Source organism: Sapajus apella, unplaced genomic scaffold (genome assembly GCF_009761245.1).
Source record: "Sapajus apella isolate SASKATOON/1434 unplaced genomic scaffold, GSC_monkey_1.0 scaffold11, whole genome shotgun sequence".
NCBI classification, from domain to species: Eukaryota; Metazoa; Chordata; class Mammalia; order Primates; family Cebidae; genus Sapajus; species Sapajus apella.
Window position 1 is genome coordinate 25154703 of NW_022436951.1, and position 17274 is coordinate 25171976.

The 17274-nt window shown below is 45.2% G+C and overlaps 1 protein-coding gene across 2 annotated transcripts in view; it reads left to right on the forward strand.

The window, feature by feature from the left end:
- The window catches only part of MYO10 (myosin X), a 273707-nt gene that overhangs the window by 128708 nt on the left and 127725 nt on the right, over positions 1–17274 (forward strand). For both annotated transcript variants that reach the window (XM_032279066.1, XM_032279065.1), the window contains exons 4-5: positions 7445–7632; positions 16927–17061. In XM_032279066.1, coding sequence (XP_032134957.1) covers positions 7445–7632; positions 16927–17061 — 323 coding nt within the window. The remainder of the gene's footprint in view (positions 1–7444; positions 7633–16926; positions 17062–17274) is intronic.

Sequence of the window (17274 nt, forward strand, 5' to 3'; positions counted from 1 at the left end):
GGGAGTTTGAAACCAGCCTGGCCAACATGGTGAAACCCCACCCGTCTCTACTAAAAATACAAAAATTAGCCAGGTGTGGTGGTGCATGCGTGTAATTCCAGCTACTGGGGAGGCTGAGGCAGGAGAATCGCTTGAACCTGGGAGGCGGAGGTTGCAGTAAGCTGAGATTGTGCCATTGCACTCCAGCCTGGGCAACAGAGCAAGACTCTGTCTGAAAAATAAATAAATAAATAAATGCGTGAATGATCTTTAAAAATCAGGTGCAACTATTTATATTGAAGCGTTCTTTCTCTACCCAACAAACAGAAAGGGTCCTGAACATTTTTTGAGGAATTTGGGGAGTTCAACTCATGGTCCAGTTGAAAGCTATGAAGTGTTCACGGGGCATAAAGGATCATCACGCATCCGAGGCAGGCAGCTTCTAGGGTGCACATAACTTTTCTGGATTATTTACCTTAAAAGGCGAAAGGCTTTAAGCATATTGAAATGCATATCATTTTGGAAAAGAATTTTTTTTTCACTTGATACGATACATAGTGTGTAAAATTAAATTAAAAGCAAAATAAAAGCCTGGCTTGGTATCTTCCGTTACGTTAACCATGCATTCAAAGGACCTTTTACCTGCAAACAGTTTGCAATCCCCCCATGTATTCAAGGGACCTTTTACCTGCAAACGGTTTGCAATCCCCCTATGCATTCAAAGGACCTATTACCCGCAAACACTTTGCAATACCCGCTGACTTAGTGGCCCTTGGAGGAAAAGACTTCAGCCTTTCTTTCCACAGGAGATTTGGCACTTCCTTCAGACATATCCGTGGGGGTGGCGCATGGCCAGGCTACGTCCTGCGGCCAAGCAGATGGGAGAACAGCAGAAGCTTAGGAGCCTGGGTGGTTTCTGTGTAGATTGAAAGATAGTGTCTTCCTTACTTGCTGTGGGCATCACTTTTATGGGCGCAGAGCCTGAAGGAGTCCCAAAATCCTCAAGAAAAGATGAAATCAGGTTCCTAACCCCGGTAAAGAATCCAAGAGCATGTGCTGTATCCTTCAGAAGTTTCCCATCAGAATGGGAATAATCAAGGCTTTCTTGCCTAAAGCAGCAGAGGTCTGTTATTAACAATATTTATGTGGAATTAAAATACACTTTTTTTCGTTTTCTTTTTTTTGAGACAGAGTCTCGCTCTTCACCCAGGCTGGAGTGCAGTGGCATGATCTTGGCTCACTGCAACCTCCGCCTCCCAGGTTCAAGTGATTCTTCTGCCTCAGCCTCCGGAGTGGCTGGGACTACAGGCATCTGCCACCATGTCTGGCTAATTTTTTGTCTTTTTAGTAGAGACGGGGTTTCACCATATTGGCCAGGCTGGTCTCAAACTGCTGACCTTGTAATCTGCTCACCTCTATTTTTAAGTAGAGACAGGGGTCTTGCTATATTGCCCAGGCTGGTTTTGAACTCCTGGGCTCAGGCAATTCTCACGCCTTGGCCTCCCAAAGTGCTGGGATTGTAGGCTTGACCCACTGTAGCTGGCCAGAATTTTTAATATCTTGACAGTATGTAATAATGAGGGACTATATTTGTTTCATGGTAACTCACTAGATTGACTGACAGATGAGACATGCATCGTATTGTGAGAGTCAGATACGAAGATCAATATTGTTGTAGGAAAGTGTGCACCCGCCAGAGCTGTGCTGGTCCTTGGCCATGATCAACATCTCCTGTAACTAAACCACCTAGATGGTTTTGGTCTTTCACTCTCAAACTGTGTGCTTTTTGAGGCCATCTGGTAAAGTGTTCTGTTTCACAGCATGCTGGATTATCTTCTCAGGTGACTCAGTAATCGATTGGTGGCACTACTGTGGGCTGGCAGGGACTCGGCTCAGCAGAGAAGAGGGTCCTGATGCCTTTTGTGAGCTGCAGCTGCATCACCATCAGCAAGGGTGCCACATAATTCTAGTGTCTATGGACTGCCTCCATGGGGAGCATCGCTGTTAAGGGTCCTTTTTCGGCTGGACGCAGTGGTTCATGCCTGTAATCCCAGCAGTTTGGAAGGCCGAGGTGGGAGGTGGATGGATCACCTGAGGTCAGGAGTTCGATACCAGCCTAGCCAAAATATAGTGAAACCCCATTTCTCCTAAAAATACAAAAATTAGCTGGGTGTAGTGGTGCACACTGTTATCCCAGCTACTTGGGAAGCTGAGACAGGAGACCCGCTTGAACACGAGAGGCGGTGGTTGCAGTGAGCCGAGATCGCGCCACTGTATTCCAATCTGGGCGACAGAACGAGACTCGGTCTTAAAAAAAAGTCCTTTCAGACCGGGCGCGGTGGCTCAAGCCTGTAATCCCAGCACTTTGGGAGGCCGAGGCAGGTGGATCACGAGGTCAAGAGATCGAGACCATCCTGGTCAACATGGTGAAACCCCGTCTCTACTAAAAATACAAAACATTAGCTGGGCATGGTGGCGCGTGCCTGTAATCCCAGCTACTCAGGAGGCTGAGGCAGGAGAATTGCCTGAACCCAGGAGGCAGAGGTTGCGGTGAGCCGAGATCGCGCCATTGCACTCCAGCCTGGGTAACAAGAGTGAAACTCCGTCTCAAAAAAAAAGTCCTTTCTCTTCTAAAGCACTGCTGATGGGGTAGAGAGGACCCGTGGACCTTGATTTCTGGGCTGCTCATGTTGTCTCTTATGTTGCAATATGGTTGCCACAGCTACCACATTGTCATTCTAAAACATTTAAAAACTATTTCGTTGGATGAGGTGCCGTGTGAATTACTGAAAAAGTCAAGCGTGAGGCCATTTTGGACGTTGCGTTTTCACCTTTGCTACCGGGCTTAATGCCACTTTGTCCCTCCTACCCTCATTCAAAGCCCATGTCATCCACACTGTCAGAATGAGCAGTATTTTAAAGGATGTTCTGTGGGTAGTGAGGGTTCCCAACCAGGAGGAGGAACATGGTTTAAAAGAAACGATTATTCTTTCAAAGAAAGCTGCGAAAGAAGTTTTAATGATGGCTTTGAGAGTAAATCAGTGCCTTAAGAAAGAAGGGCTCATCTCAGAATTTTACAGCAACCGTACAAATGTGTTATGAATGGGGCGTGCACAATGATAAGGGCATATCATTTTTTAAAGGTGTGTTAATGATGGGTGAATATCCTAATAATAGATTAATTAATTAAATTTAATAATAAGCTGAATGTCCATGACCCTAGCTTTCACCTTCTGCTTGTAACTGAGGAAGAGGACTGGCGTGTGCTCAGTTGAGCCCCCGTGTTGATTGCTGGCAGTGTTGACTATTGCTTGTCAGTTTCCTCTGACCTACTTGGCTGCATAGAGAGTTACAGTCAAAGTAGGGAAAAACAATAAGAATGTATTTCTCAGTAAAAATGAACATTGTTGATAGCAGAAAAAAACAACAATAATGTAAATGACTATCAAAAAGGTAGAAAACAAACATAGCATTTTAAACAAGGTAGTGGAAGGAGCCAGGTGCTCCCAGCCTCAAGTATTGTCTGCCTGCCCCTTCCCCTCTGCAAAGGTTGATGTAGAAGGAGGCACTGGAGTGTCTGTGGTCCAGGCACTGATAGAGGATGGAGGCATCCTCAGGAGTAGGACGCTTCCTTTTCTAGCTTCCATCTTTTTTTTCTAGCCAAATCTTCCCCATAGTGTTCCAACAGGACAAAATGGGCTTTCTAGAGAGTTGATTTTTCCAGGGACCTGAACATTTACTCATAAAAGCACCAAAGTTTTTTTTTTTTTTTTTTTTTTTTTTTGGTAATTAAAGCAAAATTCATTTAACATAAAAGTAACCATTTTAAAGCGTACAATTTGGTGGCATTTAGTACATTCACAGTGGTGTGCAACCAACACGTCTGTTTCAGTCTGCTTTCTGCTGCTGTAACAGGATGCCACACACTGGGTAATTTATAAGCACTAGAGGTTTACTTGGCTTTTGGTTCTGGAGACTGGCAAGTCCAAGAGCATGGTGCTGGCATCTGGTGAGGACCCTCTTGCTGCGTCATGGCCTAAGGCATCACGTGGCGAGGAAGCTTGAGTGTGAGATAGAGGGAATGCATGTTGCACTTACCCTTTTATCCAGAACCCACTCTGCGATAACTCACTCACTCCCACAATAGTGGCATTAATCCGTTTATGAGGGCAGAACCCCATGACCTCATCACCTCTTAAGGGTCCCACTTCCTAATACTGTTAGAATGGCAATTAAATTTCAACATGAGTTTAGTAGCGGACGAACATTCAAACCATACAACCTGTATCTTAGTTCTACAATACTTTTATCACCCCAAATAGAAACCCTGTACCAGTGAAGCAGTCACTGCCCTCTCCTGCTACTGCCTACTCTTAGCAACCACTGATCTTTCTGTTTCTATGGATTAACCTGTTCTGGATGTGGGAACTTTTGTGTCTGGCTTGGTATGTCTTCAAGGATTGTTCCCACTGTAGCATGAATCAGCACTTTATTCCTTTTTCTAGGTGACTAATATTCCATGGCGTGGATATGCCACATCTTATTCATCCATTTGTCTGATAATGAGCCTTGGCGTTCTTTCTACCTTTTGGTTCTTGTGAATGGTGCTTCTGTGAACATGTGTGTACAAGTGTTTGAGTATTTGCTTTCAGTTCTTTTTGGTATGTAGGAGCGGAATTGCAGGGCCATATGGTAATATCTTTTATGTTTTTATCCTTTTTAAAATTTTTGACTTCATATTACTTCCAAAGCACATTCCAGGTTGAGTAACCCTTATCCAGAATGCTTGGGACCTGAAGTGTTTGGGGTTTCTGACATTGTCTCTGATTGTGAAGTATTTGCATTATACTTAACGGTTGAGCATCCGTCATCAGAAAATCTGCAATCTGAAATGCCTCAATGAACATTGCCTTTGAGCATCATGTTGGTGTTCAAAAAGCTTCAGATTTTAGAGCATTTCAGATTTTGGTTTTTGGATTAGCGATCCTCAGCCTGTGTGGACTTTTTTACATTTGAGAAGTTATACTGAACATATAATACTTTGCTTGATGTTCCTGGCAGATACTATGAATATAAAACATTACAAATTGCTATAATATGGTGCAGATGCTCTCAGAATGTTTGGACTTTCTGTCTAGTTTCGCTTGTTTTTTGTTGCCCTCCCCCAGGCCCCCTGCGTGTCTGCATCCCTGGTGTCTTTGTGTGTGTTCACATTTCCTCTTCTAACAAAGACACCAGTCAGGTTGGATTGGGGCCCACCCTAATGGCCTCATTTTAATGTAGTCACTTCTTTAAAGCCCCTGTCTCTCAGGATAGTAACATTCTTAAGTACCGGGGGTTAGGACTTCAGCATGTGAATTTGGGGAGAAGGCACAGATCAGCCCATAACACCCCGTAAAGCCCTAGACACACTGCGCAAGCTTCATAAAGGTTGGTTGTTGGTGATGGCGTCATAAGACTCTGTGCTGTCACCCCTGTCTGACTGACTTCCTCAGTTGTGTCTGAGCCTGGAAACCAGGTAACCAAACTGAGTTAGTATTTCTTGCGAAAGTGCAAGTGAATAGCTACGTCCACACGGAGAGGCCTAAGGCATTAAGCTTTAGTAACTCACTGCTAACTCTGTAACCTCTATTGTTGTTTTTCTTTTTCTTTTTTTGAGATGGAGTCTTGCTTTGTCACCCAGGCTGGAGGGTAGTGGCATGATCTCTGCTCACTGCAATCTCCGCCTCCTGGGTTCAAGTGATTCTCTGGGATTTCCTTCTGCTCAAAGAAAATGCTCATTGGGGCATTTCAGATTTTAGATTTTCCGATGAGGCTTAACTGGTAAGTATGATGCACATATTCCAAAATCAGAGAAAATATCAGAAATCCAAAACACTTCAGGTCTCAGACATTTTGGATAGAGGATACTCAGCCTGGAATGTATTTTGGAAATAATATGAAGCAAAAAATTAAAAAAAGGTTTGCACACATAATAAATTAAGCTTTTGGTTAATTTCTGGCCTGGACATGGTTCCAGAAAGGTAAGATTGTCAGTCCTCTAAGTTCCAGATAAATTATATGGCACTTCATGAAAGTGTGGAGATTGCTGAAAGAATACCTACCATTTTTGAAATGGTCACGTTACCTTTTAACAGCTGTAGCTAACTCTGCATAGAATAAAATCTGCTATTTTGGCTATTTTTAAGTGTTCAATTCAGTAATATTAGGTACATTCACAGACCCAGCGCTTTGGGAGGCCAAGGCAGGAGGATCACTCAAAGCTGGAAGCTCAAGACTAGCCTGGGTAACAAAGCAAGACTGTCTCTCCAAAAAAATTTTTAAAAATAAAAAATTTTTTTAAAAGGACATTCACAGTGTTCTGCATCCACAGGTACTAACCATTTCCAGACCTTTTTTTGAGACGGACTCTCGCTCTGTTACGCAGGCCGGAGTGCAGTGGTGCGAGCTCAGCTCACGGCAACCCCTGCCTTCGAGGTTCAAGTGATTCTCCTGTCTCAGCCTCTGGAGTAGCTGGGATTACAGGCACATGCCACCACGCCTGGCTAATTTTTGTATTTTTAGTAGAGACAGGGTTTCTCCATATTGGTCCAGCTGGTCTTGAACTCCTGACCTCAGGTGATCCGCCTGCCTCAGCCTCTCAAAGTGCTGGGATTACAGGCGTGAGCCACTGCACCCGGCCCACTTCTAGAACTTTCCCATCTCCCTAAACAGGAACTCTGCACCCATTAAACTGTAGCTTTCCCTCCCCCCTCCCCCAGCCCCTGGCTACCTCTCTTCTTCCTGTCTCCACTTTTTAACCCTGCTGTTTCACAGTAGCCATTTGATGAGAAAGGAGACTGGACCCGGACAGTCTTTTGTCCATGGGAAGGGATAGGATTGGGGAGGTCAGCGGGGAACGGGGATCTGGGTCTGGGCTGCTTCACCATCTTCCTTCTCTTTCCCTTTCACTGCCATCCCCCTTTGAAATGGCTTCATTCCAGACACTCCTGTAATCCTAGCAGTTTGAGAGGCCAAGGCGGGCAGATCACCTGAGGTCAGGAGTTCAAGACCAGCCTGACCAACATGGAGAAACCCCATCTCTACTAATAATATGAAAAGTAGCTGGGTGTGGTGGTGCATGCCTATAATCTCAGCTACTTGGGAGGCTGAGGTAAGAGAATCGCTTGAACCTGGAAGGTGGAGGTTGCGGTGAGCGGGGATCGCTCCATTGCACTCCAGCCTGGGCAACAAGAGCAAAACTCCATCTCAAAAAAAAAAAAAAAAAAAAAAAAGGAAAGAAAAGAAATGGCTTCATTCATTTGTTCAGAATGTCAGGATTTGGTACCCAGAAGATGCAGGGACAGTGTGCACCCGGGAGGCAGAAGCTGCCTTTCCCCCTGGTGCACACTCAGTGGGTTTTGTTGGAGCTCATCCAGTGGCTCGAGCTAGAAGTGACGCTCCCTGTCTCGCCCTGTGCTTGCAGACCTACATCGGCTCCATCCTGGCCTCCGTGAACCCCTACCAGCCCATTGCCGGGCTGTACGAGCATGCCACCATGGAGCGGTACAGCCGGCGCCACCTGGGCGAGCTGCCCCCGCACATCTTCGCCATCGCCAACGAGTGCTACCGCTGCTTGTGGAAGCGCCAGGACAGCCAGTGCATCCTCATCAGGTACGGGGCTCAGCCAGGCAGGCTTTCCCACGGCCCGGCCGGCGGGGAGCCTCTCGGCGCGCCCCACCCCAGCCTCCTTAGGGCATTAACCAGAGAAAGCGTTCACGACCGCCTGAGTTTCTCCAACAGTTTTCTGTTCTGAGTAACATGATAACTTAAGCTTTCAGAAGGAGCTCACTTAGCAAAGCAGATGGAGCACGTTGCTTGGCTCTTGGCCTCAGAATAATTATTCCATTCTGTTCCTTTTTTTTAAAAAAAAAAAAATTATTTGCCTTAATTATTCTTTGGTTTATTTCAATGATGAGGCATGGTCCTTCCATCTTTTTAAGGAAATCTTGCATCTGTCTTTCAAATGGAAGCGTTTTATATCGTCTGCAGTGCTAGTCAAAGGCTTATATGTGTGAACAAGGTTTCTTTTTTCTCTACTGCAATAAAATAACTCTAAATAGAATCTCCCAAATTTAGGAATTTTTAATAATGTGGTGCTTTTAAAGTTTCCCTTTGAATTAGCTACAGAAGAGGGGCTTACTGTGTGTATGTTAAGGGCATATTTATTTCAATTTTTTTTAGTGGGGAGAAGGCACTTGGCATGTCTATTTTACCTGAGTCGTACGCGCTTTTACAAAGAAACAATGAGCCCACCAACAAAACCTTTATTACTAGGAACTGTCTAAAAATGTAGTGGAATTTTTTTTTTTTTTTTTTTTTTAATGAGACGGAGTTTCACTCATGTTACCCAGGCTGGAGTGCAATGGCGCGATCTCGGCTCACCGCAACCTCCGCCTCCCGGGTTCAGGCAATTCTCCTGCCTCAGCCTCCTGAGTAGCTGGGATTACAGGCACGCACCACCATGCCCAGCTGAATTTTTTGTATTTTTAGTAGAGACGGGGTTTCACCATGTTGGCCAGGATGGTCTCAATCTCTTGACCTCGTGATCCACCCGCCTCGGCCTCCCAAAGTGCTGGGATTACAGGCTTGAGCCACCGCGCCCAGCCAACCAGGCTGGTCTTGAACTCCTGACCTCAGGTGATCCACCCACCTTGGCCTCCCAAAGTGCTACAATCACAGGCATGAGCCATGGCGCCTGGCGTGGAATATTTTTTAAATAAATATTTTGTGGCCAGGCGCAGTAGCTCACGCGTATAATCTCAGCACTTTAGGAGTCCAAGGTGGGCGGTTCATTTGAGGTCGGGAATTGGAGGCCAACCTTGCCAACGTGGAGAAATCCCATTTCTACTAAAAATACAAAATTAGCCAGGTGTGGTGGTACGCACCTGTAGTCCCAGCTACTCAGGAGGCTGAGGTGGTACGATCACTTTAACGGGGAGGCGGAGGTTGCAATGAGCCGAGATCACGCCACTGCACTCCGACCTGGGCAATAGAGTGAGACTTTGTCTCAAATAAATAAATAAATAAAATTTCTTAATTTTTATTATTAACATTGAAATTGACCTCATCACATGTATGTTGGTGCATCCCGTTGGCTCTATTGGAACTATGTTCTGGTGATACTCGAAGCAGGCGTGATGAATGTCAGTCTCTTCTAGTGAGGTTTCCATGGAGGAGCCGAGCATGTCTTCATTCATTTCTCCTTCCAGGAGGTCAGTCATGGGGCACAGTTGTCACTGAGAAGCCACAGTCTCCTAAAGCTGCTAGTGTGAAAGAAGATTCAGACTTCTGTTTCAAATGGCTTTCTAGTTCCAACTTGTGGCAAGATAATTATTATATGATGTCAAGAGGAATGGGAAAGGGAAAGGAAAGGGTGGTTTGGATTTGGTGGGGAGACACTAAAAAAAAAACCCCTCTCCGGATTTCCGCTTCAGTGGAAGTAAGACCATAGGAGACATGCGGAGAGCCATATGTCAGCTTAAGACTCCCAGCCAAGTGGCCTGCAAGCATTGCAGCCCCGAATTACACAGACAGACCCACCTGGTCATAGGTACAGCCAGGTAACTGGCAGCCATGAGCACTGTGGGAAACTGATTCCCAGATGGTGGAGAGCAAACTGAGGGGCTAAGCAAGCAGCCCCTGCCTTTCTCCTTTCACCACGGAGCACTTAGGGCAGCCCCCTGCTCCTGTGGGGAGGGGTCGGGGGGAGAGGACAGAGGTGCTGGAGGAGGCCCCCTGAAACCCCAGGGTGGGGAAATGGATGGAGAGTGTTCTTAGTGAGAGCTGTTGGAGGTGGGATAAGAAATAATGACTCACAGTTTCTCAAGCGTTCTCTGTGTTGGACTCTGTGCCAAGAGTTTGCCAGGCATGGGCACCTTGAAACCCTGACAGCTCTTTGATGTGGGTGCTCTATGATGATATCTACAGGTGCCACACATGGAATGCAGTTTGCAGGGAGTGGGTTCTTCTCACTGGCAGTGTTTACCCATTATCTTTTTTGTAGTTCTTCATTTTTTTTAACAAATGAGATTACATGTATATGAACAGCTGAATTCTCTCTCTCTCTCTCTCTCTCTCTCTCTCTCTCTCTCTCTCTCTCTCGTGTGTGTGTGTGTGTGTGTGTGTGTGTGTGTGTGTTCGTGTTCATCTAATGGGAGGGCAGCATATGGGCAGATGTGCTGTCTTCTCGTTACCATTCTAACAGTGCTAGTAAAGTGTTGGGCCCTAGGAACAATTTGGACAGGGACTGTCAGTATATTCAGTTAAACAAATAGGGATCATTATAGCTTCCAGTTAATCAAAATGAAGCATCTGCTTAATATAGAAACAGAGCTTCTAAGATTCACATACCCAATAAAACAGCTTCATCTATGACTAGACCCACTATTTGTGGGCTCCTCTAAATGACTTCATAAAAGTTCTGGAGTTAGAATTTCAAGATTATTATTTCAGCATACAGAATACAATTTAAGAAGATGAACAGATGGAAAGAGAACAATCTGCTGTAAAAGATCAAATCGGTGTCCACACTTAGATCCTTAAATATCTGCCATTGATAATTGCCTGTATTTATTACATTCAGTGGAAAAAATGAGAGTGTAACTAAGATATCACTTGCTAGACAGAGCCACTAAAGAAGAAAGTGAAACACCAAATGCGACCATTGTGCATATATGTGTGTGTGTGTGTGTGTGTGTGTGTGTGTAGTAAACGGAAGGAGGTTGGCATTTTCATGGTATTTAAAAATAAGGGTAGAAGGCGCGTGGATCCCAAACAGAAGGCTCCAATTATGCAATGCTGATGTGAACAGAGTAACTGTATTTATCTAAATTAATTCAGGAAACAGAGACTTTAAAAATAGCTTTCTCATTAAAATGTGTTTTGGTTTTAATAGCTCTCTTCAACAGTTTTATAAAGTCGGGGTTGAAGCTGTGGGAATTAAGAGAAAATGGAATATAAAAATAGGAGTTGCTGGGCCCAGGAGCCCTGTTTCGATTTCCTTGGGCATGAGCTGCCCCCTGGTGGATAAAATGTGTTTTACTACTTTAAAAACATTCTCACGCTTGTACCTTTATAATCGGAAAAGAAGTCTGTTTACACTATACAGGACTTCATAGATCAGTTTTTCTCTCGCGGTATAAGTGCACGTCAATTGGATAGGCTCCTCGGCTACTTGGTGGCACTGCCAGGTGTCTAGGCTTCCAGTCCAAGCCTCTTTCTTTCATCTCATTTTCAGGGTTGTTGCCTTTCTTAAGGTCTCGTTTTAATTTTGCCATTTTTGTGTATGTTTAAATGAATGCTAATGCTACTACAGCTTTGAGAGTGTGTGTGTGTGTGTGTGTGTGTGTGTGTGTGTGTGAATTTTTTTCCATCAAATAAGGTCAGTGTTTGGCTTTGGTTGATCCCTAGTACGTTTGCCATTCACTCTAGTTTTTCCTTACAAGGTAGAGGGCAGACAGGGTTTAGTTTATTATGGTGTGTTAGTCCGTTTTCACACTGCTGATAAAGACATACCCGAGACTAGGCAATGTACGAAAGAGAGTTTTGGGTTTTTTTATTGGTTTTGTTTTGAGATGGAGTCCCGCTCTGTTGCCCAGGTGGGAGTGCAGTGGTGCAATCTCAGCTCACTGCAATATCCACCTCTCAGGTTCAAGCGATCCTCCTGCCTCAGCCTCCTGAGCAGCTGGGATTACAGGTGCGCATCACCACACCTGGCTAATTTTTGTATTTTTAGTAGAGATGGGGTTTCACCATGTTGGTCAGGCTAGTCTCAATCTCCTGACCTCGTGATCTGCTTGCCTTGGCCTCCCAAAGTGCTGGGATTTCAGGCATGAGCCACCACGCCCAGCAAAAAGAGGTTTAACTGGTCTTACAGTTCCACATGGCTGGGGAAGCCACACAATCATGGTGGAGGGCAAGGAGGAGCAAGTCACATCTTACATGATGGCAGCAGGAAAAGAGAATGAGGAAGATGCAAAGGCAGAAACCCTGATAAAACCATTAGCTCTCATGAGACCCACTTACTACCATGAGAACAGCATGGGGGATATCACCCCCATGATTCAGTCATCCCCCACCGGGCCCCTCCCACAACATGTGGGAATCATGGGAGTACAATTCAAGATGAGATCTGGGTGGTGCATGTCTGTAATCCTAGCTACTCAGGAGGCTGAGACAGGAGAATTGCTTGAACTGAAGAGGAGGAGTGTGAGGTCAGGAGTTTGAGACCAGCCTGGCCAACATGGTGAAATCCTGTCTCTACTAAAAATACAAAAATTAGCCGGGCCTGGTGGCGCAGCTGTCATCCCAGCTACTTGGGAGGCTGGGGCAGGAGAATCGCTAGAACCCAGGGAGGCAGAGGTTACAGTGAGCCAAGATCGTACCATTGCACTCCAGCATGGGAGACAGAGCAAGACTCAAAAAAAGAAAAGTCTCAAAAAAATAAAATATTTGGGAGCCAGGCCCTAAAATAATACATACATAAATAAACAAATAAATAAAATAACAGTTCTTTAGAACCTTAAATCTGATCATGACACTCTCCTGCTTAGGAACTGTCTTGTGACTTTCCATTGTGCCTACAAAATTTCTCACAATTTTTAATACAGCCTGTGAGGCCCCACATCAGTGCTTTGGGTTACTTTTCTTTTCCATTTCCATTTCCATTATTATAGTTAGAAAGTTTTTTTTTTTAAAGAAAAACATTATGAGCTCCTTTTGGTTAATATGAATGAACACGTTTTTGCCAAAGCCTGTGTTTGTGTTGGCCGACCTGTTGGCACAAAGCATAGAACTGGAATTGCCTTGGGCTAGTGAGGACCAAGCGGAAGTTCAGGGGAAGGAGGAAGAGGCAGGTTAGACAGCAGCGTACTACCTGCAGAGTCTGTGACCTTGACATTAGTATCCAGGGACATCTGGCGTATTTCTGGGTTTTAGCGGTTTGTGAGTTACTTAGTTATATTTATTCTTTGTCCTGTTGTTTATAAAACACTTCCACAGCTCGATATATGAGTAGTCAGCACTTATCTCCTGGTAGAGTCCTATCTGAGTTATGTGAGGCCACTTCTCAGAGTAGCAGTTCTTCAACTTGGCTTCATAATAGAATCATTCAAAAAAAAAAACTTTTTTTTTTTTTTTGAGACACGGTCTCGCTCTGTCACCCAGGCTAGAGTGCAGTGGTGCGACCTAGGCTCACTGCAACCTCCTCCTCCTGGATTCAAGCAATTCTCCTACCTTAGCTTCCTGAGTAGCTGGGACTACAGGTGCCTGCTACCATACCTGGCTAATTTTTGTGTTTTTAGTAGAGACGGGGTTTCGCCATGTTGGGCAGGCTGGTCTCAAACTCCTGACTTCAAGTGATCCGCCCGCCTTGGCCTCCCAAAGTGGTGGGATTACAGATGTGAGCCACTGTGCCTGGCCAAAAAAATATTTTTTAAGTACAGATGACAGAGTTCTACACCTACAGGTTTGGACGAGGGTCCTATTAGGTGATTCTAATGAGCAGACAGGGTTGAGAGCCACCATCGTGGAGCTACAAATCTGAGGGTGTTTTTAAGTTTTACTTACACAGCTTGAGTAGCCCTTATTCAAAATGCTTTGGGCTAGGCAGATTTCAGCTTTCAGGTTTTTTCAAATTGTTTCAGATTTTAGAATATTTGCATTATACTGGTTGATCATCCTTCATCTGAAAATCTTCCCTAAAGAACCCCAAAGAGCATTTCCATTGAATGTCATGTTAGCGCTAAAAAAAGTTTCAGATTCTTGACCATTATAGACTTCATATTCAGATTTAGGGTTACTCAATTGGTATAATGCAAATATTCTCAAAATCCAAAATTTGGAGTCAGAAATACTTCTGGCCCCAAGCATTTCAGATAAGAGATCTTCTACCTGTATAAGAAATTGACAGAGATTGATATCCATGACTCAATCCATCTCCAACCATATTTTTTCTCAGTGTGTCATGCACTCTGCTTGAAGTCCATCTTTACGATGGCTTGAAGTCCGTCTTTATAGTACGAGAATCCTGGGTTTTCTTTCCTTGACCAAGCCTCTGCTGTGGAGTTTGAAGGGTATCTTCTCCGTAATTGTGTTTTTGCTGTGTTCAGCGAGCCAAGGCAGACCGACTTTTGCAACAGACAGCCTGAAATCTCAGCAATGTGACACAGGGATGGTCTGTTTCTTGCTCCTATCGCAGCCCCTGGCGGGTAGGGGAGGGACTTGAGTCTACTCTTAAGCCTTCTTTGCTTGGGAGATGTGCCATCTGTGAGGACATTTAGGTGGCAAGTGGAAGATGGAGCCCAGAGAACCATGAAGGGGGTTTTTAGCTCCCAGGCATAGAAGTGGCTGATAACCCTTTGGCCCAGTTGTTCAACTGGCTACACTTGGTCTCTTTGTTACTCACTGCCTGCCGTGTTTTTTGTTTTTTGTTTCCAATTTCAATTTGTTGTTGTTTTTTTTTGTTTTGTTTTGTGTTTTTTGAGACAGAGTTTCGCTTCTTTTGCCCAGGCTGGAGTGCAGTGGCATGATCTTGGCTCACCGCAACCTCCACCTCACGGGTTCAAGTGATTCTCCTGCCTCAGCCTCCCAAGCAGCTGTGATTACAGGCATGCACCACCACGCCTGGTTAATTTTGTATTTTTAATAGAGACAGGGTTTCTCTGTTGGTCAGGCTGATCTTGAACTCCCGACCTCAGGTAATCCACACTCTTCAGCCTCCCGAAGTGCTGGGATTTCAGGCATGAGCCACCGTGCTCAGCCTCTGCCTGCTGTTTTTACTACAGGGGAGTCTAAACGTTCTCTGCTTCTGTGTGCCCGAGGATAAAGGGGTAGGTTGAGAAACACGTAACACTGTTTCTGCCTCATCATTTTCACTAGACAACGTAGCCCTCTAGTTTGTGTTTTAATAATTCAGCCACCCACAGCTGCCACATCAATATAAATGTTTTAAATATGGAAGTTTATTTAAATGGTTCCTTGAAACTGTCTCTCTTGGTTTCTGTTAGTCACTGCACGCTCCGTTGTTGAATGCCTCCGTGTGCCAGGCACTGGGTCACGTGGGTACCGCTTGTTCAGTGTCTGCTAAGCTGCCTACCAGGAAGATTCTGGAGGCTGGTAAGGGAAACCCCAGCTAAAGATAGCCTAACTTATGCCGCCTTTTATTATTTCGGACTGCATGAGGCAGGTCAGTTTCACGGTTGTGCATTCAGCCCTTCCCGCTGGGCTTGCCTCTGATTTTCTTGGCTTTTGCTTTAGGATTTTAAGACAGGTTTAGATTCTCAGGTCTTTGCTGTCTGCCGCAAGGAGGTATTTCTGCCCGTGGGACGGGATGTGTGTGTTCGTGCATATGTGTGTGTATGTGTGTGCATGTGTGCCTGCAAACCTCCCCTAGGAGCCCACAGCACTCTAGACATTACAACGTTACGTCTTTGTGGAATCGTGTCACTGGCCATGCCCAGGCCTGTTGTTAGCAGAGCAGGTAAAGGGACTGGTCGGCCTAGACCAGCGGCCATCCTGGGACCCCTGTACCCAGCCCGGCGTGTCGGTATCATCTCTGCATCATTTCTTCTCTTTGGTTATGTGCAATTAATTCATGTTCTTGGCAAAACTCTCCTTTCCTGGTAATGTCCAGCTCTTGGTACTCCACAGGACTTCTCTTTAGAACGCACAAGGGGCTCATCTGCCCATCCCACCATTCAGCGGTTGTCAGCGTGCGACCTCCTGATGGCGTTTGTATGGGTGTGCTCTTGGTTATCCCTTCGGCTTTTCTCGAAAATTCCCAGCCTCTTTGCTGCTTCTCTTCTCTGCACAGTACCAAGCATGGTGCCATATGCAAAATGGATGGGGTTTCTCATTTCAGGTCTCTCTCATGCCTGTATCTTCCGCTCCATCTCCAGCTTGATTAGCCCTGTTTAGGACCTGGCCACCACAGGCTTTGACAATAGCAGCAGCCGGTCTCCTGGGGCACCCTTCGGTCCTTCTAGAGCTTTCCCCCAGAGCTGCATTTTTTTACAGGTGACCTTGATGAGGTCATCGCCCCCTCCGGCCCCTGCATTTGCCTCTGAAGCATCCAGCTCAACCTTCGTTCCTCTCCTCTGCTGCCTTTCATCTCGGCCCAGCTGACCTAACCAGGTCTGGGTCTTATTCTCCCTTAAGAATCTTTCCCAGCTTCTGTGGCTTCTGAGCTCTCTTGGCCTGACCGATGTTTGCCGGTCTTTTAAGGCATAACGCATCCTTACTTCCATCCTTTGCCTCCTTTCCCTCTGGATTTTTTGTTCACTTTTCCTTAACTATCATTGTAGCATGTGACCTCGGCAGGACTTTGGATCAGGCAGAACTGGTGTTAACAGTCCGACTTGGACACTCAGCCATGCTTCCCTCATGGGACTAGTGTGGGAATAACATGATTTACTGGGGGTTGTGTACCTGCAGGTTCATCGCCTGTCCCCTCAGTCATATTCATGAATGATTGCATTTTTATGCATGTGTACCTGCTTTTAAGTTTCCCAGAAAGATTGCGTTAGTGAGCTCATGCAATTAACCAAACATTTACATGGTGGATGTGTTTGGGATGAACTAGTGAACGAAATGAAGGTTCCTCTCTCACAGAGCGTACCTTCCCTGTAAGGCACCATCCGTCTTATGACCTTTCCTAGTAAAAGGTAGTTCTGTTTACCTCATTTGCCAAAAGAGGGATGTGCAGGGCCAGAGACAGTGTGGCCAGCAGGAGAAAGGACCCAGCTTCCTTTTAACTCAGCTCTTTGGAAACAGGTATTTTGATCTCCCTTCTCCCACCTTTCAACCATTGTTAAGTAATTATAGTGTCATTGACCAAAGCTGGTTTTGTGTTGTTTTGTTTTGGTTTAATTCTGCTTAGAAGCACAAACGTTACATTTTGTCTTTCAGTGGTGAAAGTGGAGCAGGTAAAACCGAAAGCACAAAATTGATCCTCAAGTTCCTGTCCGTCATCAGTCAGCAGTCTTTGGAATTGTCCTTAAAGGAGAAGACCTCCTGTGTGGAACGGGCGATTCTTGAAAGCAGGTATTGCTTTATCGATTTTCTTGTTTCCAACCAATAGGATTGATTTCCTTATGGTATGGCTTATTTAAGGAAGAGTTAAAATTAGTTGGTCTAGTTTCTCTTTTTCTTGACTTCTGTTTTACAATTCCTTAAGGAAAGGTCTTGCCATACACATAGGAGTACCTCTTGACCCCAAGAACAACTCCTTCCGTCTCCTGCCCCTTCATCATCAGG